At 41.9% G+C, this 26,533-nt stretch overlaps 1 protein-coding gene across 1 annotated transcript in view; it reads right to left on the bottom strand.

Annotated features, from left to right (window-relative positions):
- Positions 1 to 26,533, bottom strand: part of ABR (ABR activator of RhoGEF and GTPase) — a 144,708-nt gene that overhangs the window by 106,151 nt on the left and 12,024 nt on the right. Inside the window, exon 2 of the mRNA XM_044675598.1 lies at positions 11,876 to 11,974. Within this exon, the coding sequence (XP_044531533.1) occupies positions 11,876 to 11,974 (99 nt within the window). The remainder of the gene's footprint in view (positions 1 to 11,875; positions 11,975 to 26,533) is intronic.

Here is a 26,533-nt window from a genome sequence, read left to right as displayed (position 1 = left end):
TGCCTGCGGTGGAGAGAGGAATCTGGGGCTCTCTAGAGAAGAAGATCAAACAACTCTTTTTTTCCCTGAGACCGGCAGTGGTCCGGCGGATAGGATCACAGGCACTAAAGCCAGAGGGGACCTCAGGGACCATTTAATCCAACTCTCACATTTTACAGCTGAGGAAACTGAGGTCCAAAAAGCTAAGTGACTTATAAGATCATCACTTTATTTTTTTCTGTTATAAAAATATTTTATTTTTACCAATCACACGTAATGATTTTCACACAAGTTTTCTGAAGTTATGTGATCCAAACTGTCTCCCTCCCACCTTTCCCTCTCCCCTCCTGGAGATGGCAAACAATTTGACCTGGGTTACTCATGTATTATTATGCAAAACTTATTTCCATCTTATTCATTTTTATAAGAGAATAGTCATAAAATCAAATAAACTAAAACAAATAATTGTATGCTTTGATCTGCATCTGATTCTGATAGTTCTTTCTCTGAAGGTAGATAGCATTCCCCGTCATAAGTCCCTCAGAATGGTCCTGTATCGCTGTTAGTAGCAAAGTTTATCACATTTGATCGTCCCACAATAATGCTGTTACTGTGTATGATGTTCTCTCAGTTCTGCTTATTTCACTCTGCATCAGTTCATGGAGGTCTTTCCAGCTCTTTCTGAAATCATCCTGCTACTCATTCCTTGTAGCACAATAGTATTCCATCACTATCATATACCACAATTTGTTCAACCATTCCCCAATTGATGGACATCCTTTCAATTTCCAATTTTTTGCCACCACAAAAAGAGCAGCTAGAAATATTTTTGTACAAGCAGATCCTTTCCCCCTTTCTTAAATCTCTTTGGGATACAGACCTAGTAGTGGTATTACTGGATCAAAAGGTATGCCCTTTTTTTATAGTTCTTTGGTCATAATTCCAAATTGCCCTAGGATCATCACTTTAGAGCTAAAAGGGGACTCTGAGGTCATCTAGTCCAACCTCTCCATTTGTAAAACGGGAAAACTGAGTCCCAGAGATGCTCAGGAAATTAACCTGACTTGCCCAAGGTCCCATAGCTATTTAATGTCGGAGTTAGGATTTGAACTCAGGGCTGCTGACTCCAGAGCTAAGGTTCTTTAAAAAAAAATCCTCACCTTCTGTTATATTACTGACTTTAAGACAGAAGGGCAAGGGTTAGGCATTTGAGGTTAAATGTCTTGCCCAGGGTCACAACAGCTAGGAAATGTCTGAGATCAGATTTGAACCCAGGTTCTCTCAACTCTAGGTCGGTCTGGAATTCTACCCAGTGTGCTACCTAGTTGCCCTCTACCCCCTTTTAAACCCTTACTTTCTGTCTTAGTAACAACTCTAAGTCAAAAAGGTGGGAGCTAGTTAAGGCTTTTTTAGTTACCAGGATATACTGGCCCCATCTAGGCTCATCATCTTTTCTTTTCGCTAGGTAACAATTCTTCCATTCCGGCAGGCAGGTATGTGTACATATGAACTGAGACCCTCCAGGCCAGCAAAGATGGTGATCCAGAAGTCTCAGGAATGAAGAACAAGCTGTCGTCACCCAGTATGGCCCACAGAGTTAACCAAAAAGAGCAATACATTGGGATGTGGGTGTATACAGTTCCTGACACCCACAAATCATCTGTTTTATGCTTCAGACAGAGACTTTCCTAAGACAGCTGGTCTCCAAAGACCTGGTCACTCGTCTTGGAACTCTGCTGGTGTGGCCTGCATGGAGGGTTAAGGATGGGGAAGGAACAAGGAGGGAAATTGGCTGCTCTGTTTCTTGGGAAAAGAAAAAGAAAATGAGAGCTGATTTTCTCTGTGTTGCTTGGGAGCAGAGAACTAGGCAAGATGCATCCACCTTACACAGATGCAGGTTTAGGCTATACAAAAGGGAAGAATTTTCTAACAAGCTGTCTAGCAAGAGAATGAGCTTTCTTGCTGCGGGAATATGCCCACTACCGTGTCAGTGAACGCGATCCAAAAAAAAGCTAGATTAGATGCCCATCTGTCACTCATGCTATAGGAGCGATTGATTCATTCATGGGCTGGAACCAACAGCACAGAACTAAGGCTCATTCATAGCTTCTTTAAAGCTAGGAAAAGTAGCAGGGGTCATCTCATGAAGAAAATGCCCAGACAGGTTAAGGGACTTGGCTGATATCACAAAGTCTGAGACAGGGGAGACCTGGAGGTAAGTCTTCCAGACTCCAACTCATACGTACACTTAGAAATGACTGAGCCTGAGCAGAAATTCCAAGCCTGGGCCTCTAATCCCAAGTTAGGACTCCATCCCGAGCGGACGAGAACTAGCATCTGATCCCGGCGTCTCTGCTTCTAAAGCCTTTCTTACCACATCCTCACTGCATTAGGCAACTACTGGATGAGACAGCCTAAGATCCCTTTCAGACATCACATTCGAGGAGTCTAAGTTTGGCAAAATGCTGACCTCAGCTCCAGCTAAGTCTTACAAGCAAAAAGCCCCAAAGACTCCCCCTCTCCCACCTATCTGAATGTGAAAGCTGTAGCTCCCAACAGGAAGGAGTCACTTTCACTTAAATGGACAAACAACAATCCAGTTGTTAATCCTCCATGATTCCCAACTCCAGGAAGGAGGGATTCTAGAAAATACAGAGCATAAGCAGACCTTTTCTCCCTCCTTCACACTTCTGACAACCTTAGCCAATCAACACCCACTGAGCATCTGAACACAGGAGTCAGGAGTCAGGAGATCTGAATTTGAGTTTGACTTCAGACACTTCTTAGCTATTTCACAGAATCAGAGATTTAAGCTTCAAAGAGTCTCAGAGGCCATTCTTTGCCTAATCCCTTCATTTTCCAGATGAGGAAAATGAGAATCAGTTAACAATAGCTAACCTTTATACAGCATTTACCTGCCACTGTGCTAAGCCCTTTACAATTATTATCTCATTTGATCCTGACAGCAACACTAGTAGAAAGGTTATCCCCATTTTATAGACAAAGAATATGAAGCAGACAGAAGTGAAGAGATTTCTAAGGTTTTACAAATTTGAATATATATGTATATATATATATTAATATGATATCACAACAGAGACATGATATATACACGTAATCACATAATAGATTAAAATAGCAAATGATATTATAATTCACAAACACAAATATTATATCCATATGTGAATATGTGAAAACCATAAACATATATAAACATACACATATTAATACAACATGCAATATTACAATATGTGTATGTGCATGCCCATATATATACATATACAAACACACACATACATATGGGTATGCACAACACTAAAAAAGATATTAGTGAAAGCCAGGGTCTCTGCTCTGAAGCATTTTATCGTCTATAATCAGCAATCAAGCACCATTTATTAAATATCTACATCTGAAGAAAATGCCAAGAGGGAAGGATAATAGCATCCTACTGAGTTAGAGATGGGAATGACTTCAGAGTTCTTTTAGTGTTGGGGTTTCTCACTTGGGACACACAGACTCCCTCTTCCCAAGAGATTCCTGAAAAGATTTCAGGGGTTCTCTGAACTTGGATGCAAAAAAAATTGTGTTTTCATTTTCACAAATTTGGCATATTCTTTAGAAATTTAAAACTATTTTTTCTATGGGGGAGTCCCTAAGCTTCACCAGACTACCAGAGGGGTCTATGATACAAAACATTAAGAATGCTAATCTAGTCTAACAACTTCATTAAAAAACAAACAAACAAAAAACAACCCTTACTTTTTTGCCTTTGTAACAACTCTAAGAAAAGGGGGGCAAAGGCTAGGCAATTGGGGCTAAGTGACTTGCCTAAGGTCATGCAGCTAGGAGGTATCTGATGCTATATTTGAACTCGGGTCCTCCCAACTCCAGGTCTGGCTCTCTATCCACTATACTACCTACATACCTCCAAACACTTCATTTTGCAAGGGGAAAAAACTGAGGCAGAGAGAAGGTCAAAAAACTTGCCCAGAGCCATATGGCTGGTGAAAGATAGGACTAGCATTATATCCCACGTTTCAGGACTCAGAGGACTGTTTTTTCTGTTATCTAATAAGTTTATGCCATCACAGAGTTTCTTCCACTTTTGATCTTTCCTTCTTTATTTAGCCCAGAATTCCGAGCTGTGATAAGGTCCCTTCCAGCTCAGAATCAACTCTCCTTTAATCTTTCTCCAAAATCACTTCTTCCTTCTGACTTCCCTCTATGGCATCACTATTCATCTGTCTCTCACGGCTGTAACCTTGGTGCCGGCTTTGAGTCTGCCCTCTCCCTTCCTGTTTGCCTGGATCCATGTAGGGCAGATATCTGATTAGGGTCGAAGAGTTTAAAAAGCACTTTTACTTGAAAACAAAGGGAAAAACAATTACACAAGACAATGCAAAGTCTTGAATGCCAGGCTATTCTTGCACATTCCTCATAACCTCCCAGAATGGCATGGTCTAAAAGCACAATGAATGTGGCATCTTTAAAAGGAAACACTAAGAGGAGAGGGAACATAGGCTTTTGTGCATTTAGAGGTGGGAGAGACTTTTAGATTCATCTAGCTCTAAATCGTTTTTTGTTTTCCATTGCCTTTTTGGACTCCAATGAGAGCCAGGAGGGACTCTTGCTCAGAGTAGTATTTTTAAATGCATAAGATACAAAAGATTACCAAAAAAACTGGCTCTATTGATTATTAAATATAGTTATCAATTTTTTAAGTTCATGGACCTGAAGTTATGAAATAAATAATAAATGTGATTATCTCCATTTTATAAAAGAAAAAACTGGGACGGAGAGATGAGAAGTGACTTGTCCAAACAGGTGGCAGGCCTAGGTCTTGGCACCCCAAGCTCACTGCCCTCTCTGTCCTCCAGTCACAGTGTGACGTGTTGGTACACAGCTCCTTGGGCACTAAGTCCTCATGTCCATCCCTCATTGCAACTCATTCTAGAAGGCCACCCCGTCTCCAGACTCCTGGAAGTCTGACCTTTCGTGGAAGGCCCTGTTCTCATTAGCTGTCCTAACTTTGTACCTCTGGATCAACTCGACAGTCAATATGCTCTGGAGCCCACCTGGCCTTCGCTCCATCAGCCATGAAGGGGGCTCCTGTCTATCTTCTCCCATTTCACGGTCATTAAATTCTCATCCCCATCTAACTGAGGCTTCTTATTCTTGACTCCTTTGCAGAGCAGAGAAATGGAAGGAAGCCCTCAACTCCAAGAATGCAGGAGCTCAGGTTCTGAGGCCCTCCAGCTTCTCCAGGCTCCCACAGATGACTCACCCAGGTTCCTCCCCAAACCCTGGGGAGATGTTTTCCAGCATCTTATCTAAGAAACTGCTTAGAGGTAAAACAACAACAGCCCATTCCTACCTCTTAAGAGTGTGGTAGACAGGAAGGAAAGCTGAATTTGGAGAAGCAGGCCAGGTCTGAAAGTTAATTCAAGACTGTCCACTACCTGTGTGATTTGGGGGCAAGTCGCTTGACCCAATGGGGCCTCAGTTTTCTTATCTGCAAAGTGAAGGGGTTGGACTAGATAATCTTAATAGCATTTATATAGTGCCTACTGTGTGCCAGGTACCAAGCTTTACAACTAATATAATCTCATTTGACTGTGACAAGAACCCTGGAAGGTAGGTGCTGTCATTATCTCTATCTTACAGGAGATTTCAGGCACACAGAGGTTCAGTGACCTGCCCAGGATCACACAGTTAGTGAGTGTCTGAGGCCACATTTGAACTCAGGTCTTCCTGATTCCAGATCTCAAAGATCCCTTCAACCTCCATGTTTCTGATCCAACTAATAATAATAATAATAATAATAATAATAATAATAATAAGAAGAAGAAGAAGAAGAAGAAGAAGAAGAAGAAGAAGAAGAAGAAGAAGTTTATTTCTACAAGACATGTTGAGGAAAGCATCATATTAGAGTACATTTATAAGTTAATCAGCTAATAAGCGTTTATCATTATCTTACTATATAACACAAAAGGGGAAATTTGGAGACAAAAAGATCTGAGTTCAAATTCCAAATCAGATATTTAGTACCTGGGTAACCCTAGGTAAGCAAGCCACTTCTTCACATTGGACCTTACTATAAAATGGGGGAGGAAGGGAGACAACGGGGAAGGGTCCAAGGTAGGTCAAAACTAGATAAAGGCCTATAAGGTCCTTTCAAGGTCTACATTTGTGATCCTATGAATAGAGGGTGGGCTATCCCTTCAAGGCATTTTGCTACAGAGGAAAGAATGAATTTAGAATCCAAGCTCTGAGTTCTAGTCCCAGCTTTGCCATTTATGACCTCTTGCAGTTGTTTAATTGTTGTAGTTGTGTCTGATTCTTTGTGACCCTATTTGGGGTTTTCTTGGCAAAAATACTGAAGAGGTCTGCCATTTCCTTTTCCAACTCATCTGACAGATGAGGAAATGAGAGGCAAATAGGATAAAATATCCTACCCAGGGTCATCTAGCTAGTAAGTGTCTGCAGCTGCATTTGAACTCAAGTCCAGGCCCAGAGTTCTATCCATTCTACCACCTGGCTGCCCATTTATGACCCAGGTGTATGCAAATATCTTCCCTTCTTGAGACCTCAGAGGAGAATGGGCCAGATGGTCTTGGGAGTCTTTCAGTTTAGATCCCATTTATGACTAGTGTGACTTTGAGAAAATAATTTTCCTCTCTGAGCCTCAGTTTCTCAGTCTGTAAAATGAAGGGACTACAGGAGATGCCCTCTGTGTTTATATTACCAAAGCTTGGTTCTGTGAGTTCATCTAGACCACACCTCTTGGGAGGAGGGCCCGGCTGTTTTCTCTTTTTAGAACAAGAAGGAAACAACTCCCCAGGCTCCAATGAAGAGAATCGTTTAAGTCATCCAGTGACTCACTGGAAAGACCAAAAAGTGGAATTAGCATCTACAGAATAAATCTACAGATTGGGTTCAGCCCAACCCTACCTGAGTGGGGAAGGCTTTGCCACCCTCCTGGGGGGAGAGGGAACCAAAGAGCAAGGGGGAATGTACACCGATGGAAGCCCTCGCACGTCTCCCCACACATCATCGTCGTCAAAAGGTCAAAAGACTTGGTTCCTCATAGACACCCCCCATCTGTCTGAGAAAGGGGAAGGCGGTAACGCCACCAGCTGCTGTTCACATGAGCAGAGCTCTGAGGTTACAGTCCCTCTGGAGAACAGCAGAGGCACAAATGAAGGAAGCAGGAGCAGGGGTGCCGGGGGCCTTAGATTGTTCCCCTTTTGAGTTAGCGTGGAGAGAACCCTCTGCAGGCTCTGCGTACCCAGATCTGGTACTTTTAATCCTCTTTCTCTTTTTTTTAACAATAGGTTTTTGTTATTTGTTTGTCTCTTTTATATCACCATAATTTCTCCTGGTATCCCTTTCCCTCCCACAGAGTCATCCTATATAACAAATATCCTTAAAGAGAAAAAAGGGGAGAAATTAGTATAACTAATTAATATATTGAAAAAGTTTGAAAATATGTACAATGTACCACATTTGTGGACCCCCTCATTCATGGAAAGTGGCAGGGGTGGGTGGTGGATTGTACCTTGTGGTTTTCAAGGCGATTACTAATCGGTACGAGGGAAAGGAAGGAGCCATAATAGGATTTCTCTTCATTTTTTAAGTTTTTGAGGACTCATAACTATTATCTCGCTTGACCCTTATAGCATTCCTGTCAAAGCAGCGAAGAGGCAAGGATTCTCTCCTCCACCAGTTTTACGGAGAACAGAACTGAGGGCCAGAGAGGCAAAAGGATTGGTTCAGGCTGAGGATCAAATGATCTAGTATCTATAAAACACTTAATATTTAAGATAATATGATATCTGTAAAGTCCTTCCTTCCTTCCAATTCCCAAGCGTGGGAATACTTTCCATAAGGTCCCTTCCTAGTCTTGATTCTCTGAGTAGACAAGTCACCCACTTCCTATGTGGTATTCTAGCCTCTTTGCTCATGAAAAAGAGGATGAGGACCCCTTCTTTTCAACGTCCTTTGAAAACTCTATTGCTCTGTTGACCTGTTGTTGTTCCTCACAAAGTATACTCCATTCTCCATCTCTCTGCTGTCCCCAGGCCTGGAGCGCTCTCTCTCCTTACCTCAGCCTCTGAGAATCCATGGCTTCCCTCGACACTCAGCTCCAATTGGCCATATCTTCTGCAGGGGGGCCCTTTCCATGCTGAGATGCTAGTCTTGCCCTGAAAGTTCTCCCTTCCATCTCCTTGGCATGCCCTATTTATTTATAGGTGGTCTCCTCCTTTAGCTCCTTAAGACTGCTTTATGCCTAGCACAAATAAGCACCTTAATAAATGATTTGCTGATTGATTGATTCTTCCCAAGGATGTTCTGAGGCTGAATCAAAGAGACTACCTGGGTGGGTGCCCCAGCTCTCCGAAAGAATACAGCTATTGTGACTTATTAGCCCCAGGCCTAAGGGATCCAAAGCACCTTCCTCTCCCAGGAGGCCAAGGCTGAGCCCTGCCATCACCCTCTCCCCTGGCCAGCTGCAGCTGCAGTATTCAAATACACATTGTCTTATCTTCCCCTGGCATCCAGTCTGCCAGCCCCAACCTATTTGTAACCAGAGCTCAACAGGAACCTGGAATGCTAAGATTACTTAATCCTCAAGATAGTCAGAAATTCCCCAACTCCCTGTGCCCCAGGGTAAGGACTGTGAAACAAGGAAGGACCCATTTTTAAGAGTGAGTGAGTGAGTGAGTGAGTGTGTGTGTGTGTGTGTGTGAGAGAGAGAGAGAGAGAGAGAGACAGAAAGACAGAGAGAGACAGAGAGACAGAGAGAAAGAGAAAGAGACAGAGAGAGAGACAGAGAGACAGAGAGAGAGACAGAGAGAGAGAGAAAGTGTGTCACATGCATACACACACACAGAAGAGTACAGAACACAACCTGCCCAGCACCAAGAGTGCTCTCATGCCAGGAAGTGGGAAGAGAACATTCATACCCTCTGGGAGGAGGGAAGGGGGAAATAAGGATGGAGGAAGAAATAAGAAAAGGTCCTGAGACAGAGAAGAGAAAAAGGCAGGTGGAAGCAGCACAGACTTCTTACCCCTGAAAGCACACCTCATCCTTTCCTCCTGACCTGGCCAATGGCATACAAAATCTGCAGGCAGCTGCAGTGGAAAGAGATACACATTTTGAGGTTCTTCTTTCTTCCTTGGTAGCTGTGCTGCTCTGGCTGCCAGAGGGGACTGGTCAGACTTTTGCAGTCCTTGATATAGGGCTGTCCATTCTCTCTTACCACAGCTATACCTGAGAGATCAGACACTGGGGCTAAGGACAGGTAGAAAGATGAATGGGCACTGTTGCTCATTTGTTCAGGGGTGTGTGTGTGTGTGTGTGTGTGTGTGTGTGTGTGTGTGTGTGTGTGTGTTAGAGAGAGAGAGAGAGAGAGAGAGAGAGAGAGAGAGAGAGAGAGAGAGGGAGGGAGGGAGAGACACAGAGAGAGGAGAGGAAACAAGAGATAGAGAGAAAGAGTTTTCAAAGGACATATAAAATGAAGCAGGACAGTGATCTCTAGTTCTTATAGAGGGATGTGAGTAGAGAAAAGAAATAACATGACCCCCACATAGGCCATCTCAGCACTAAGGGGCCAGACCAATGGAAAGAAACCTGATGGAAGATAAGAACAGAAAAGAGAACCTAAGAATGATCCCTTTGGATCAAGAAGTCACCATGTGTCTCTTCAGAAAAAGGTTTTATCTGCAACTAGCATCCATTGTTCCCTCCTGTGAAACCTGAGGGAATCTGTCCATGCCTGACAGATCAAAGTGGCAAATTTGGAGAACTTGGGATATTGGGCAAGTCCTAAAAGTGAGATCTGGAACAGGATAGGATCTCAGAAGCCAGCAAATCCAATCAATCTCTCTCTCTCTCTCTCTCTCTCTCTCTCTCTCTCCCCCTCTCCCTCTCCCTCTCTCTCTCCCTCCCTCCCCTCTCTCTCCCCTCCCCTGCCCTCCTCCTCTTCGTATAAAGAAATTGAAGTCCAAGGAGCTTAAATGACTCACCCACACCTATTTGAATAGTAAGTGGCAAATTTCAGGATTTGAACCCAGATCCTTTGGCTCCAGAGATGGTGATCTGGTTGCTTTGCCATGTTGCCTAATGAGCTTTATGTTTCCTCAACTGTAAGAGAAAGGACCCAAATCCCTCCCAGTTCTTAGATGCCATTGCTTAAGCACCATGAGAGGCAGCATGGGGTAGTAGTGAGAACACTGGACTCAGAAGTCAGGGAGATCTTAGGTATAAACTCCACCTCAGACACTTACAAGCTACAGAACCCTGAGCAAATTGATTTAATATGTACTGAGTCAGAAAAATGAGGGGGTTGGAAAAAATCCTTTCTAGCCCTAAATGAATGATCCCATGAAAGCAAGCTCTAAGGTCCCTTCCAATGAGTCAACATTCTGATAAAACTCATCAAACTAAAAGCAGATTAAAAAAAATGTCGCAAAGCATCACAGCATCCCTAGGTTCAGTCATGCGCAAACAGTAACCCCTGGGGTACACAGGACACCTTTTTAACAAGCCAGTGAACACATAGAACAAAGTGCTTACTTTGTGGTATATCCCAATTATGAACCAGCATCTGTCAGTTTATTTTTGCATTCAGAATCATCAGGGTTGAGTTCAAGTCCTGACTCTTAACATATACTATATGCTGTCAGTGGGACCAAGTTGCTTAACCCCTGGGTGTTCTGGGAAACTCTAAAACTATATAAAATTGTAAACTGATAAAAGGAGGACATTTCACCAAGGAAATTATTGGTTTTGATGAATAGGATTTTTTCAGAAAAACCTGGAAGGACTTATATGAACTGATGCAAAGTGAAGAGAGGAGAACCAGAAGAACATTGTACACAATGACAGCAATATGTGATCAATTGTGCTTGACTTAAATATTATCAGTAATGCAAGCATCCAAGACAACTCCAAGGGACTCATGATGAACAGGGCTCTTCACCACCAAAGAAGGAACAGATGGAGTGAATACAGATTGAAGTGTACCATTCTTCACTTTATTTTCTTCATGCTTTTTTTCCTTATATGTGCCATATATATGTTTTCTTCTATAATATGACAAATATGAAAATATGTATTATATGAAAGCACATGTATAATCTATATTAGATTACCTGCTGCCTCAGAAAGGGTAAAGGAGAGGGAGGGAGAGAATTTGGATCACAAAATGTCTGAATACAAATGTCAAAAATAGTTTTTACATGCAACTGGGGAAAAAATGCCAAAAAAAAAAAAGTTAAAAAGAAATCACTAGCCTGGTTCAAAAACCAAATTTGGATAGTGTTTCTAACTTCTTGAAAAGCTTCCTAATTATCAATGCATCTGATCATCAGTAGGGAGGGTGAGTGTAGTAAGCATCATCCCTATTTAGAGGTGAGGATGCTAGAGCATTTAGAGATTGAGTAAATTGCCTAAAATCCCAAGGAGCATAAGGTGGGATGGTAGGGGAAGGGAAAGGCAGCCAGGCAGACTTGAAATCTAGACAATTTCTCCAGTTTTCCCCAACCTCAGAATGGGGGACTTGAATTTGTAAGTCTGCTAAATAGTTTTGCCTTCAGCTGCCAGCCTATTGCTCAACCAGAGGGAGAACCCCCAGGCTACCCTTCCTTTCTGGGTCAAAGAAGAGTTTTCTAGGGCTCTGGGTAATGGAATCATTAGGACTATAAAGCATAAGCCCATTCTAGGTGTGTCTGTAGAACCTGTCAGTTGGACAAAGAGAGATGGCGACTCACAGAATAGAGAAATGCCCCTCCTCTCTCCTCTCAACTCTGGACTCTAAATTCCATATAAGAAAGTGGCCCAAATGGTCTGTCTGACGGCAGAGGGGCCCCGGAGGCCCTTAAGTGCACTCACCAGCAGCAATGCCTCCAATTGGTTGATATAGATCTCTTCACTGGCCAGGAATCCTGAGAGGACCAGCTTCCTCATTTCCAGGCCTTTCCCTGCCTCCACCTGAAGGAGAGAAGAAAGAAACAAAACTCAGTTCATGAGTAGGAAGATAAGAAAAAAATCGTTAGGTGGAAGGCAGTTTTCCTGAGCCGATTTGCTGGGATGTCCTACTCCAAGAATCCCCAACTGGACTTTCTTAACCTCTGACAAAATCCTCATTCTCCCTAGGGCTCTATTCCCACACTGACAGATACCAACGTTTTCAAAGCATTACTTTGACCATGGCTTAGTGAAAGAACTGGACTTCATGAATTTCTGGAGCAAAAAAAGGAGTAGTGAAAAGATATTATTAACTGATCCAGGACAAGATGCTTCATTTTTCTAGACCAGTGATTCCCAAAGTGGGTGCTACCGCCTGCTGGTGGGTGCTGCAGCGATCCAGGGAGTGGTGATGGCCACAGGTGCATTTATCTTTCCTATTAATTGCTATTAAAATTTAAAAAAAATTAATTTCCAGGGGGCTAAGTAATATTTTTTCTGGAAAGGGGGCGGTAGGCCAAAAAAGTTTGGGAACCATTGTTCTAGAGCCTCAGTTTCCACATCTGTAAAATGGGGATCACAGGATCATAGAGTAGATTGTTGAGTTCACTTAGTCCAAAGGTCAGCAAACTATGGCTCTAGGGTCTATTTTGGTCTTTATTTTATTCTAGTAACAAATTTACACATAAGTTTTCCAAAATTACATGATTCATGCTGTCTCTCTCCCCCTTTCCTCCTCCCTCCCAGAGATGACAAGTAATTCCACTGGGTTATACATGTATTTTCACTCAAAACCTATTTTCATATTATTCATTTTTTATAAAAGAATAATCTTATTAAACCAAAACCCCAAATAAACAAGTGATAAATCATATGTTTTCATCTGCATTTCTACTCCAACAGTTCTTTCTCTAGAGGTGGACAGCATTGTCCTAGACCTAGATCACTGCATTGCTTTTAGTAGCAAAGTCTATCACATTTGATTATCCCATAAATTTTCACCATGTAGAATGTTCTCCTGGTTCTTCTTATTTCATTCTGCATTAGGCCATGTAGGTCTTTCCAGCTCTTTCTGAAATTATCCTGTATGGAATGTCATTGTGTTATAAGGAATGATGATTCCTTATAGCACAATAGTATTCCATCACCATCATATACCATATTTTGTTCAGTCATTCCCCAATTGAGGGCCCTTCCCTTTAGTTTCCAATTCTTTGCCACCACAAAAAGCTCAAATATAAATATTTTTGTACAAACAGTACAAGGTTGGATCAATTCACAACTCCACCAGCAATGCTTTATTGTCCCAATTTTGCCACATCCCCTCCAACACTTATTATTTTCCTTTGCTGTCATACTAGCCAATCTGCTAGGTGAGAGGTGATATCTCAGAGTTGTTTAATTTGCATTTACCTAATCAAGAGGGATTTAGAACATTTTTTTCATGATTATTGATAGCTTTGATTTCTTCTTCTGAAAAATGCCTATTCATATCGTTTGACCATCTACCAACTGGGGAGTGATTTGGTTTCTTACAAATTTAACTTAGTTAATTATATATTTAAGGAATTAGATCTTTATCAGAGAAATTTGTTATAAATTTTTTTTCCCAGTTTGTTGCTTGTCTTCTAATCTTGGCTACATTGGTTTTGTTTGTATCGCCCCTTTTTAATTTAATATAATCAAAATTATTCATTTTACATCTTGTAGTGTTCTCTATCTCTTGTTTGGTCTTAAATTCTTCCCTTCTCCATAGATCTGACAAGTAAACTATTCTACATTCACCTAAATTACTTATAATATCACTCTTTATGTTTTAATCATATACCCATTTTGACCTTATCTTGGTATAGGATATGAGATATTGATCTAAACCTAATTTTTGTCATGCTGTTTTCCAATTTTCCCTGCAGTTTTTGCCAAAAAGTGGGTTCTTATCCCTAAAGCTGGGATCTTTGGGTTTATCAAACACTAGATTGCTGAGGTCATGTACCCCTTATCTATTCCATTGATCCACCAGTACCAAATTGTTTTGATGATCACTGCTTTATAATACAGTTTAAGATCTGGTAATGCTGGGCCACCATCCATCACACTTTTTTTCATTAGTTTTCTAGAGTTTATTTTTGGGTGGCCCAGAGAGCTAAGAATGGTTTCTAATTCTGTGGTTTGCCAACCTTGGAATAATCCAATCCCTTCATTTTACAAGTGAAGGGATTGAGGCCCAGAGAGATTTAGGAACTTGCCCAAGGTTTTGTTGTTTAGTTGTCATTCCTTACTGTTCATGACCTTGATTGGGGTTTTCTTGGCAGAGATATTGGAGTAGTTTTGCCATTTCTTCCTTTAGTTCACTTGACAGATGTGGAAACTGAGGCCAACAGGATTGTAACTTGCCCAAGGTCACACAGTTAGTAAAGTGACTGAGGCCAGATTTGAATTTAGGAAGATGAATCTTTCTGACTCTCTATTCACTGAACCACCTAATTACCCAAGATTACATGGGTAGTAAGTGGCAGAGGAAAGATTTGAACCCATGGTCTCGGACCTTCAAATCCAACATTCTTTGGCCATACTAGGATAATAATATTTATATTGTTATGAGCTTCCGTGAGATAATAGTCAATAAAGTACTCTGTAAACCTTCTTTAATGTGCTGTAAACATCCACTGCATTCCCATTCTCCACACCTTTGGCACTGGTTGTTCCTCACAACAAGAATGTTCTCTTTCCCAAAATAGGAATCTCCAAATCCCCAGCTTCTGTTTAAGGCTCACTTATGTACCACCTCCTCCAGGAAGGCTTTCCTGGTCTCTCTCAACTGCTAACACCATCATCACTCACAGCACTGAGTTGCCCTTCAGTCTTTCTACTTTTATCTTTTTTTTTTTTTTCAACTCCTTTCTTGCATCTCAGAATTAATACTGTGTATTAGTTCCTAGGCGGAAGAATGGTAAGGGCTAGGTAATTGGGGTTAAGTGACTTGCCCAGGGTCACACAGCTGGGAAGTGTCAGGTCAGATTTGAGCCCAGGACCTCCTGTCTCTGGTCCTGGCTCTCCATCTACTGAGCCACCTTGCTTGCACCTATAGTTTTATCTTCTGTATTTTCATTGTTGTCTCCTCCATTAGAATGGAAGATCCTCACAGAGGCAAGGACAGCTTTTGTCCTTCTTAGTATCCCCAGATTTAGAGCCTTTTAAGTCACAGGCAGACACACTGTACATTGACCCCAACGCAATGATGCCATTTGGATCCTCCTGAGTAAGAAGGACAACAACCCTCTCAGCACACTACTCGGCAGAAGTCAAGGTTTGAGTGTTTCCAGTCCATTGCAATGGAAGGGTTTTCCCTTCTAAGGTCATCCTCCATATTTATCTTGTAGGAATCTGGGCATTTATATGTCTTCTCCTCCATTCAAATGTGAGCTCCTTGTATCTTCAGTACCAAACACCCAATGAATCATGGTTAATAATAGAAAAGCAAGAGCCATCATAACCTCAGAGGCTACCTATTTTAGCCATCTTCTTATGATACGGACACACGGGAATGTGGATAGACTATCAGGGTCCAGCCGGGAGTCAACAGCTATTCCCAACGGGGGAGGATTTCAAAGCTCAATCCCAAGAGCTGCACACCAATGGGATGGCCCATTCTGTGGTCCTGCTGAATCCACGGCATCCCCAGAGACACAGGACTACGTATGAGCCTGGGAGCCAAGAGGACCCCAGTCTGTAATGGGACTAATATGAGTCTGATGCTCTCTCTGTCCATGGTAATGATTTCACCTCAATTCAGGCATCATGGTGTCATGGATAGAGTGCTAGGCTTGGAGAGAGACAGGAAGACTTGGGAAGTCTTAACTTTTGGGTTCTAAAGGCCCCCCAGTTCTAAATCTAAGTCCCAAGGATCCTACAGAGTGACTTCTGTCCTCCAGGCTCCTGGACCCTCTGACCCTCCAAATATCTCAGGCTTTCTCATCACTAAAAAGGAGTTACATTCAGCTGAAATCAGAAGTGGTCAATGTCAAGGCCATGCGAGTAAATCCACGGCTCTATAAAAGATATCAGGACATTAGAGAATTAATAAATAGGATCGTTGGGTATTTAGCTGATGAGGCTCATTTCGCCCAGTTCTCTCATTTCACAGATGAAGAAACTGAGCGAGGCCCAGAGAGGGGCGATACAACCTTCCCAAAGGAGATATTTGAAAGAGTAATCGCACATTAACACTAGTTATTCTGGGAAAAGTAAGGTGTGTCAGGCGCCAGTGGAGTGCGCAGGTTTGGGAAGAGAATAACAACTGTGTTATCGGCTAAGATTAAGAAACTTTTAGATTCAACTAATTTCTTTTTTAAAACATTCCCATTTCCAAATGCAACTTATACTGATTATTTAGTCATCAATATTTTATTTTCACATCTTCATTTCACTGGGATGATTTTTCTAGGGGATATTACCACTAAGCATTGGGGGGTGGGGGGGAGTCCAGAATCTGTGGCCAGAAGACCCACATTCAAATTCTGCCTCTGTGGCTCACTCTCTGTATGACCTTGTGCAAACTGAACCAGACTGGGCCTTAGCTTCGTAATCTGTAAAATAAGAATATTACACTGGCTGCCCTCTGAGCTTGAAATCTATAACCTCAAATACACCTGTGGTCCTGGTTTCCTGGGTCAGGGAAATCTAAGAGCAGAATTCTCTGGCAGTCAATCCGGTGAAGCCTGGCCTCTTCTCAGAATCATGTTTTAAAAGGCGTAAAATAAAATACACAGGATTATAAAACAAATCAATTATGCCAAAATATCATTATTAAGACATATATATTAAATAGGTACATATGGAATACATAAACATTATTCATTTAATTATATTAATTTACTAATATTGCTTTTATTTTATATATTCTTTATTTAATTGCACGTATATTTAATTATATGTTAATTTATTTTATTGTATGTTTAATGTAGATAAATAAAAGTTTATGGGCCCCACGCTAAGAATTTATACTTTATAGAGAGGGAGGGAAAGGTGACCTGCCCTTGAAACCATCAAAATCTCTGGGTAAATCTTAGATAATTGTTTCCTGGCAAGATACCACAAAAGTCTCTCTAAATGGATAGCTCTCAAGCTTTGTTAAAGAGATCCCAGGCCAACTGGTGTCACCAAAGCCCTTCAAAGCCTCAGGTTCATCCTCCTGACTTCTCAAACCCAGCCCACCTCCCCAAATGCCAAAATCCTTCCATGAGAATTGACAAGGCGCTCTTCTCCACTTCTTGCTTCCTAGGTTAAGCCCATGGATAAACCTGAAAATCTGTACTGCTCCTGCAGCCTATTGTTATTGTTAGAGTTAGCACTAATTAAGCCAATGGATAAATAGGAAAATCCTTACCACTATCATAATTATATCATCACAATCAATATTTTAATCATTGTTGTCATAACTAGTATTTATAGATTTTTTTTTACTATGAGCCTGGCAGTGTGTTAAGAACTTTACATTTGATCCTCACAGTGAACTGAGGCAAACAGAGGTTAAGTGACTTGTCTAAGGTCTTACAATCGGTAAGTGTTATAAAGGCAGATCTGAACTTTCGTATTCCTGATTTCAGGTCCAGCGGTCCCTGGCTGGACTCTGGTGCTTTGCCGAGAAAACCAGCTGTGAGCCAATTATAACTACGGCAGGCAGTCCTCCTCCTAAATATGGTGAAATTCATCACCAGTAGGTTGGCCATGATGAAATGAATTCTTCTCCCACGGCAAACTATGAAACAATGAAAAATTTTAAAACAGTCCTTAGTCCCAGAAGCCCTTCTATTTCCACAGTGATGGTAATGGAATAGCACTAAGAACACATTTTTTAAACGTTCTACGAAAAGAGAGAGGCAGCGAGGTGGCACAATGGATAGAGAACCAGGTCTGGAGTTGGGAGGACCTGGGTTCAAATCTGACCTCAAATCTGGAGTTGGGAGGACCTTCAAATCTGATACTTCCCGGCTATGTGACAATGGGAAAATCACTTAACTCCTTTACCTAGCCCTTTGCCTTTCTGTCTTCTTAGACAAAGGTAAAAAACAAAAAAGATGAACATTAGCTAGGTATAGGCATTGATCTGTGATATCCCTGATAGAGGGAATACCTGGATGAGGAACACGCTACCACCACCAATTCAGTTTAGCACCCAAACCCTCTAGGCTAGAGAGCTGCCTAGGGCACTGGGGGGCCGGGGGGGTTAGTAACCATAGCCAGTATGTGTCAGGGCTTTGAACCCAAGAATCTGAGGCCAGCTCTCGAGCCACTATGTAGTGTTCAGCTACAGGTACTCTCGATTTGGCATCTTGGTCCAATAACCAATAAATTGGCATGCTGCTGTAAGAACTGAACAGCATAATGCTGAAATTCTCCTTATGAATGTAGGAGGGGTGCAGGCCACCCATCCGTCCCTTTTCAGGTATAATAACAGCAATGTTCTAGGTCCCAGTTGGTCATTTTCAGTCTTGTCTGACTCTTTGTGACCCTTTTGGACTTTTTTTTGGTAAAGCTACTAGAATGGTTTGCCGTTTCCTTCTCTAGACAGATGAGGAAACTGAGGCAAACAGGGTGACTCCTGGCTGAGCACTCTATGCACTTTGCAGCCTTAGACACTTACTAGCTATGTGACTCTGGACAAGTCATTTAACTCTGCCTCAATTTCCTCATCTGTAAAATGAACTAGAGAAGGAAATGGCAAACCACTCCAGTATCTTGGCTAAGAAAACCCTAAATAGAGCCACAAGGAGGCAGTGACGACTGAGACTAGTGAACAACAAATACCTATTCTTTGATCCTGTGATGTCCTTGAGAAGAGAACATAAAAGATGGGACAAAATCTTTCAGAAAATATATTTTGAGAAATGGAAAGCAAAAGTTTAAAAATGACTCAGTAGTCTCACCTAGAATGAAAACTTTCTCTCCGAAGAGAACTAGAAGGCATCAAACATTACAAAACTGAAACTGACTCCAACTTAACAGACAGGAAACTGCTGATTATTATTAACACATAAAGTCATGTAAAAAAAATCAGCTGCCTGGACACAGTCAGCCCATCGATTAGTTAGAGGAAAGGTTTATCAGCATCTAATTAGAAAAGAAGCTAAAGATGAGAAAATATGGCAAACAACTGAAATCTAATCTTCTCAAACAAGCCTTCGACATGGAAGAGTTTGTTGGTTTTTTTTAAGAGAAATAGGAAAATGAAAAGATAATAACCTTGATTAGTACCATTTTCTGAAAGGATTTAACTCAGTTGTCATAAGGAGGAGGCCAAAGAGACCTAGAAACCACCTAGATTGGCAAACCTGTTAACCTCCTGGTCAAGGAGAGAAACAGAGCAGCCAAGAACAAATTAGTTTAGAATGGGCACTCATTTGTAAATCAATACAAAAGAGAATGGCTGAAGATTACAAGTGCCTCATAAAAGGTCCAGAAGCAAGGAAGATGAAAAGAAATCTCCAGGAAGCTTGGCATGAGACTCAACTAAGTCATATGGTCCCATCATCCCAAGAGCATTTCTTCATACACAAAACTGGTAGAAGGGTAACAAGTACAAAATGGCACAGATTTGTCCGTGTTTCAGATTGGATGACCTTTAAGGTTCCTCCCCACTCAACAATACTCATACAATGAACCTATAGGACTGGGATTGTGACTACACCTGATAGGAAATTCCCAGGTAATCGTCTCTTCTCTTCTTTTCTCTTTTCTTCTCCCCACTCTCATTCATTCTAAGGCCAAAGAGCAGTAAGATCCAGGCAATGAGAGTTATGTGACTTGCTCAGGGTCACATAGCTAGGAAGTGTCTGAGGCTAGATTTGCACCCAGGACCTCCTGTCTCTAGGCCTGGCTCTCAAACCACTGAGTCACTAGCTGCCCCCTCCTCTTTTCAACATATCAGAGTTGCTGAGCACTGAGATGTTAAGTGACTTGCCCAGAGTAAAACAGCCCTATGTAGTAGAGGAAGGACCTGAAATTCATCTTCTTGACTTTGAGGCCAGCTCTCTGATCACAACCCCATGCATTTCTATATTGATCTATTCTGAGCAGGGCTTAGTATTGTATAATTAGAATTTGGAACTCCAGAACTCTTTCCCAGCTTCCCATGTTTCTATGTACTAACGTAGGGAGGATATAAGTTTTGTGTAGCTCCATCCTTGCGCTCTTCTCTGAGAGACACGGCTGTGGATGTAGGATGAGGTCAGAGGCAGGAGAATTTTACTCAGTTGTTTTTTACTCAGGTTTTTACTTTTGTTCATTTTATTTCTTCTACTTCAAGTGATTATTAATAAATCTTATACAATATTATACTTGGAGTTATTGGATATTAATTTTAATCTTACTGCACCATGCCTGGCACACAGGAGGAGCATATTAAATGTTTCTTGACTGACTGATCTATTTTCATTATTAATGGCTCCTTGGAACAAGGACAAGAGTCTTATGGGATTAAAGGAATATATATACTTGGAGTTGAAAGGGAACTTTGATGCTACCTAATATGACCCACTCATTTTCAGAAAATTGAAAGCCAGAGTGGTTAGGCAATATATTCAATGATCACAATACAGTTAATAAGGAAGAGAGCAAGAATTTGAATCCAGGTCCTCTGACACCAAACCCAAAACATTTTCCACTGGACCATGATGCCTCTGTGAGACAGTACCAATGGGCTGGGTCTAGAAGGAGTGATCAGATACAACGAATGTGCACAGCTCTTAAGATCAATGCTATCATATTTCCTACTTTACCTCCTAAGATTCAGACAGCCACCAGAAACACCTTTTTCTCTCTATAGGAACCTACTACTGTGGCCACACAGCAACATTTCCTGAGCATCACATAAGAAAGAGCAAAACTACCTTCTAGTCCTTACTTTGCCATTTCTGTCAATATCACCATTGACCATTCTCTCCGTTAAAGAGGGTTTGATATCTGAGTCAGACTTCTCTCTCCACCTCTCCTATGAGCCCTATAGAGCTTTCCTTCAAAATAAAACCCACACTCTTTATCACTAACCTTATCACCCCATGCTTGATAACACTGAAATGACCTCTTCTTTTAAAAAAAAATTATTTATTCCAGAACTTGATGTTCATCAATAATCAAATGCATTTCCTTAGGCAAGAAAATGAAAAAGAGGCTTGCATAGGAAATTATGAATCTTAATATGGACAGCTTGTTTTACTACAAGTCTCTTGACTGCTCTATCTGCTTACAGTCTCCCTATTCCAATACATCTTACGCAATTCCACTAGCACTCTTTTTAAAAGATCAACTGCATTCCTTTAGTGGTAAGCAAGGGCCAGCAAACCAAGTAGATGCCCATCCACTGAGGTGTAGCCAAAAAAATCATGAATGTTTTGAGTATTACTGTACCTGAGAAAAGATGACTAGAAAGAATACAGAGAAGCATAGGAAGCCTTACATGAACTGATTCAAAGTGAAGGAAGCAGAGCTCCTATTAGGACAAAAGCACTTACAGCCATAAACCGGAAAGTAGGTGTCTATAAACTGAGTTAAAGGCTGAACAAATTATGGCACATGACTGTAAGGGAATGCTGTTGGGCTATATGAAACAATGAAAGGGATGGGTTTAGAGAAATCTAAGAAAATATGTATGAATGGATGCAAAGTGAAGTAGGCAGATCTAGGAGAACAATTTATAACAATAACACAATAAAGAACAGTAAAGACAGACTGAAAAACTTAAGAACGCCAATGACCATCTAGGATTCCAAAGAACCTCTCATGGATGAGGCTACCCATCTCCAGGCAAAGTGGAAATGGATTTGGAATTCAAAGTGAGACATATTTTTTTGGATATGGACCATATGGGAATTTGCTTTCCTTAAATGTTATTTATAGATTTACTTTTATTTGTATTTGTTACAAGAATTTTGTTTTTTCTTTTTCTTTTAAGTATGTGTGGGGGTGGGGGTGGGGGCACAAGTTAGAAAAAATAAATGCTTGTTAACTGAAGAATAAGAAAGGAAGTAGAACCAGGAAAATTATGTATAAACAATGATCACAAAGAGGCAAAAGGAAAGAAAAATTGAAGTTGACTACCATGCAATTACAATGACTGCGCTTAGTTCTGAATAAGAGATAGAAGAATTCATCTCCCTCATGTCCTTGCAGAACTGGTGGGCTATGGATATGGAACACACTGTATGTACTATAAGATTTTGTTAATGTGGCATTATTAATTTTATTGGTTAGCACCCACCTCTTTTTTTCTTCTTTGTTGCAAGAGACAACTTCCTGGGTGGTGGAAGGGAAAGGACTACTTTGGGGAAATAGTAATGTGGAAAAAAACTTAAATCAATTTTTAAAAATATTAAAGAGCCAGCTGCATATGTTTCACTCTCTACTCAAAAACCTTCCCTGCTACCCTCAGAACAAAGTCCAGACATTTACTTAGCTTGGTATTTAAGGTATGCCACAATCTGGCTCAAACTTTATTTAATTCCAAAAGGATTTACCAGGGGTTTTACTACATGCAAGAAGCAAGCTGTGAAGGACCAGGAATGTCTTAGGCTCTTTGATTTATACTTTATTCCACTGGCAATGAGATAAGCGAAGGCTTTGGAACCTGGCTATGATGTCATAAAAGAAGGGCATTAATCAACAAGCAGTTATTATGCACCTACTACAAGTAGGGGGATACATAAAACAGATCAGTCCTTGTGCCCTTCAAAAGTTTATATTCTATGAAGAGAGACGACAACACACACACACACACACACACACACACACACACACACACACACACACACACACACACACAGACTGAAGTGGGGAGGCATCAGATGCCAGGTGGGAAATGATGAAAATCTGAACTAGGTATGTAGGACTCCCAGGAGGGCAGGGAATCAAGAAGAGTGTTGGGATTGGACAACTGACTGTTTATGAGGGAAGGACAACAAGGAAGAGTCAGAGATGGCGCCAAAGTTTGGGGAGGGGCTACCTGGTAGGATGATGGGATCCTTCTCAGAAACAGACATTAGAGACAAAGGTTTAGGGGAAGGGGACATGGAGGAAGATGAAGTCAGTTTTTGTACTTATTGGGCTTGAAAAAAACACCAGATTATCAAGGAAGATTAGACAGTTGGGGCTAGAGACACAAATCGGGGTGTCATCTGTGCAGAGGGGATAACTGAAAGTACAGAGGCTTATGAGAGGGAGAAGAAGACAGAGAAGTTAGCAAGACAAGGGAGTGAAGGGGCTCTGACCTGTGGAGACTCTTGCCCCTAGAAAGATCTGATCTTCTGAAGATATGCTCTACCCATTCCTCTTGGGAAGCAACATTGCATGGGATTACAAAACTGAACATTTTAGAACAGAAAGAGGCCTCAGAGGCTATATTGGTCAAACCCCTTATTTCCCAGAGGAGAAAATAGCCAACAACTGAGTTCAGATCCTGCTTCTGCCCTGTAGTGGTTGTGTGAGCCTAGCTTAATTACTCAACCTCTCAATGCCTGAGGCCACTTTCTTTTCTGACCTAGTAATAACTCTTAAGACAAAAGGGCAAAGGCTAGGCAAATAAGGTTAAGTGACTTGCCCAGGGTCACAAAGACACAGCTAGGAAGTATCTGAGGTCAGATTTGCCAGGCAATTTTTTTTTTAACTCTTACCTTCCATCTTAAAATTGATACTGCATATTGGTTCGAAGGTAGAGGAGTGGTAAGAGCTAGACAATGGGGGTTTAAGGGATGTGCCCAGGGTTTGCACAACTAGGAAGTATCTGAGGCCAGATTTGAACCCAAGATCTCCCATCTCTAGGCCTGATGCTCAGTCCACTGAGCTATGTAGTGGCCTCTCCCAGGCAATTCTTAAAATGCTGGCTTGCACTGGTGGACCAAGTTTCCCCACTGGGAATCTCCTACATCAATGAAAAGTCAGGTCTCCTCCTCCACAGAATTCCATCATTTAATGAGCATTTATTGGGCAATTACTGTGTGCCAGCTACTGCGTTTCTACCCCGACTTCAATTACACCCTAACCTTTTAGAATGCCCTAATATAGAACTATAGGCCAGTCTCAAACTCTGAAGCTCTTTGTTTCCTTGTTATAATCTAAGGGACTTGGCCTGGATGACCACCTATCTCGAATACCATCCTTCCTCATCTCCCTCTCCTGGTTTCCTTCAAGTCCTAAAGAAGCTTCTTCCTGGGGCAGCTAGGTGGATAGAACATCAGGCCTACACTAATAGGGAGGTCCTGGGTTCAAATTTGGCCTCAAGACGCTAGCTGTTTGCCCCTGGGCAAGTCACTTAACCCCGTTTGCCTACTCTTTCCCGTTCTTCTGTCTTAGAACTGATACCAAGAGAAAAGGTGAGGGTCTGAAAGAAGAAAAAAAAAAAGAGAAGCCTCTTCCCCATCCTCCTCTCTCTGGCTGCCTTCCTTCTGTTAACTATCTCCCAATTTTTCCTCATTTGTATGAAGTTGTTTGAAGGTTGCTTTTCTCATTAGATCATAAGCTCCTTGAGAGCAGTCTGTATTGCTGGCACTTAGCACAATACCTGGCACACATTCGGAGCTTAATAAATGCATGTTGACTGAATGACTGACTTCTAGGTCTGGGTCTGGAATCCCTCTTCTGGAGCCCCCACAAAGCACTCACTGCTCTGCCTCTGGCGTTTCATCCTTAACACAAGCTACTTCGTATCCCTGATCCCTTCCTGGCTTCATCCCTCCCCACAGTTCCACTCAGTCCCTCCTAAGGCAGAAACATGGAAGAAACACTTTGTTTCTTCATCCGTCTAGCACACTGACCTACATACAGGAAGCTCTCACAAACGTTTGCTGCTGCTGCTGCTGGGGAAAATGATTCACAGAAGCACAGAATTAGAGCTGGAAGGGACCTCAGACAGAGGACCAGGGAATCCCAGCCCTTCATTTTATAAAAGAAGTTAAAAGTGGGCCTTCAGGGGCTAAACCACTAGTTCAGGGATTCAAACAAGGTCCAGAGATATGCTGGGAAATGTTTAACAACAAGCTCTCTGGAAGGGGTGGGGGTGGGGGTGTAGAGGACATCTTCATTATTAACACCTTCTCAGGGCTAGATAATCCAAACAATAATTCAGGCAGAGCAGCTAGGTGGATACTTGGAAGTGATACTTAGTATTGATTCTAAGATAAAAGTTTGGGGTTAAAAAAACAACAAAAACAGCAATTCAAAGCTCTTAGTTGTAGTATTTGTTGACCCTATGCTGAAAATGTAACAACCAGCTCAAGGTAGACCCAGGACAGCCTTGCCTAGGTCCCTTGGATTCTAAATCTAGAACCTATAAAATTGTATAAAATCCTATCTGGCATTTAAAGCCCTTCCCCGCCTGGCCCCTTTCAGGCTTCAACTTTTTAAAAATTCTTCTTTTCTATCTTAGAATCAATATCAGTTCTAAGACAGAAAAATGATAAAGGCTCGGCAACTGGGGTTTAGTGACTTGCCCAGGGTCATACAGCTAGGAAGTGTTGGCGCCAAATTTGAACTCTAGCCACCAGACTCTGAGCCTGGCTTTCAGTCCGCTGTGCTACCTAGCTGCCCCATTTTCAGTCAACTTAAACTTTATTCTCTTCCACGCACTGCATGATTTGGCTATTCTTGACTCTGCATCTTTGCAGCACCTGATACCCATGCCTGGAAGGCTCTCCTTCACCTTAAACTCCTGGTTTCCCTGGCTTCTTTTAAGACTGCTCAAATCAGACAGACAGACAGACAGACAGAGACAGTGTGTGGGTGTGTAAACCACATCTCGTTCTGGTCCTCCAGATTGTCTCTCCTCCCTTTCCCCCAACTTCTAGTCAGTATATTAAGTTTTCTAGGCAGCCAGTATAGAGGGCCAATAGCAGGAAATAAGATTACAAAGGGGAACTGGGAAGTCACGCACAAATTATCCCAGAGATCAATGGGGTATCATTTACAAATTCTATCATATAGTAAACAAAATTCCCATGCTGGCAGTATGTGCTGAACCAGCAGAAGCCATCTGGGCACTGCTGGTCAGGGTTCTGGTCCTGGGATATGTAAATTCTACCCGAGTCCAGACCTCCACAGCTCCAGGCCAGCAGAATGTCAAAAATGTGCTGATAACTTGGGGGAGGAAGAGACTTCCAAGAATTACCCTGACTAAGATGGATGGCAAGGAACTAGACCCAGGTGGCACAGACAGGACTTGGTCTGTGGCCCCCAAAGTCCTGCTCCCCAAGGCCTCTTCCCTGTCCACTGGGTCCATCGCTGCCTGACTTCCTTCACCCCATCTCCTCTCCCAATGCCATCTCCCACTGTATTTCCTTTCACTGCCTGTCTCTGTATTGTCCTGTGTTTTTTGGCACCCCCTGTTCCGACCCCGTGTGTTTAATTAGTCTGATTCCTGCTGCCAATCGTAATTCTTTCCTGGCCAAAGAACTGGTTGTGCCTGCCCCATTTCCTAAATTAATATGAGAGAGGAGGAGGAGGAGGAAAAGGAGAAGAAAGGAGGAGGAGGAAGGGGAAGGGGAAGGGGAAGGGGAAGGGGAAGGAGAAGGAGGAGGAGGAGGAGGAGGAGGAGGAACA

The sequence above is a fragment of the Gracilinanus agilis genome, chromosome 4, assembly GCF_016433145.1.
Source record: "Gracilinanus agilis isolate LMUSP501 chromosome 4, AgileGrace, whole genome shotgun sequence".
Classification (NCBI taxonomy): domain Eukaryota; kingdom Metazoa; phylum Chordata; class Mammalia; order Didelphimorphia; family Didelphidae; genus Gracilinanus; species Gracilinanus agilis.
The sequence above is the reverse complement of the archived record's forward strand: the minus strand, read 5'-3'. Positions and strand labels throughout refer to the sequence as shown.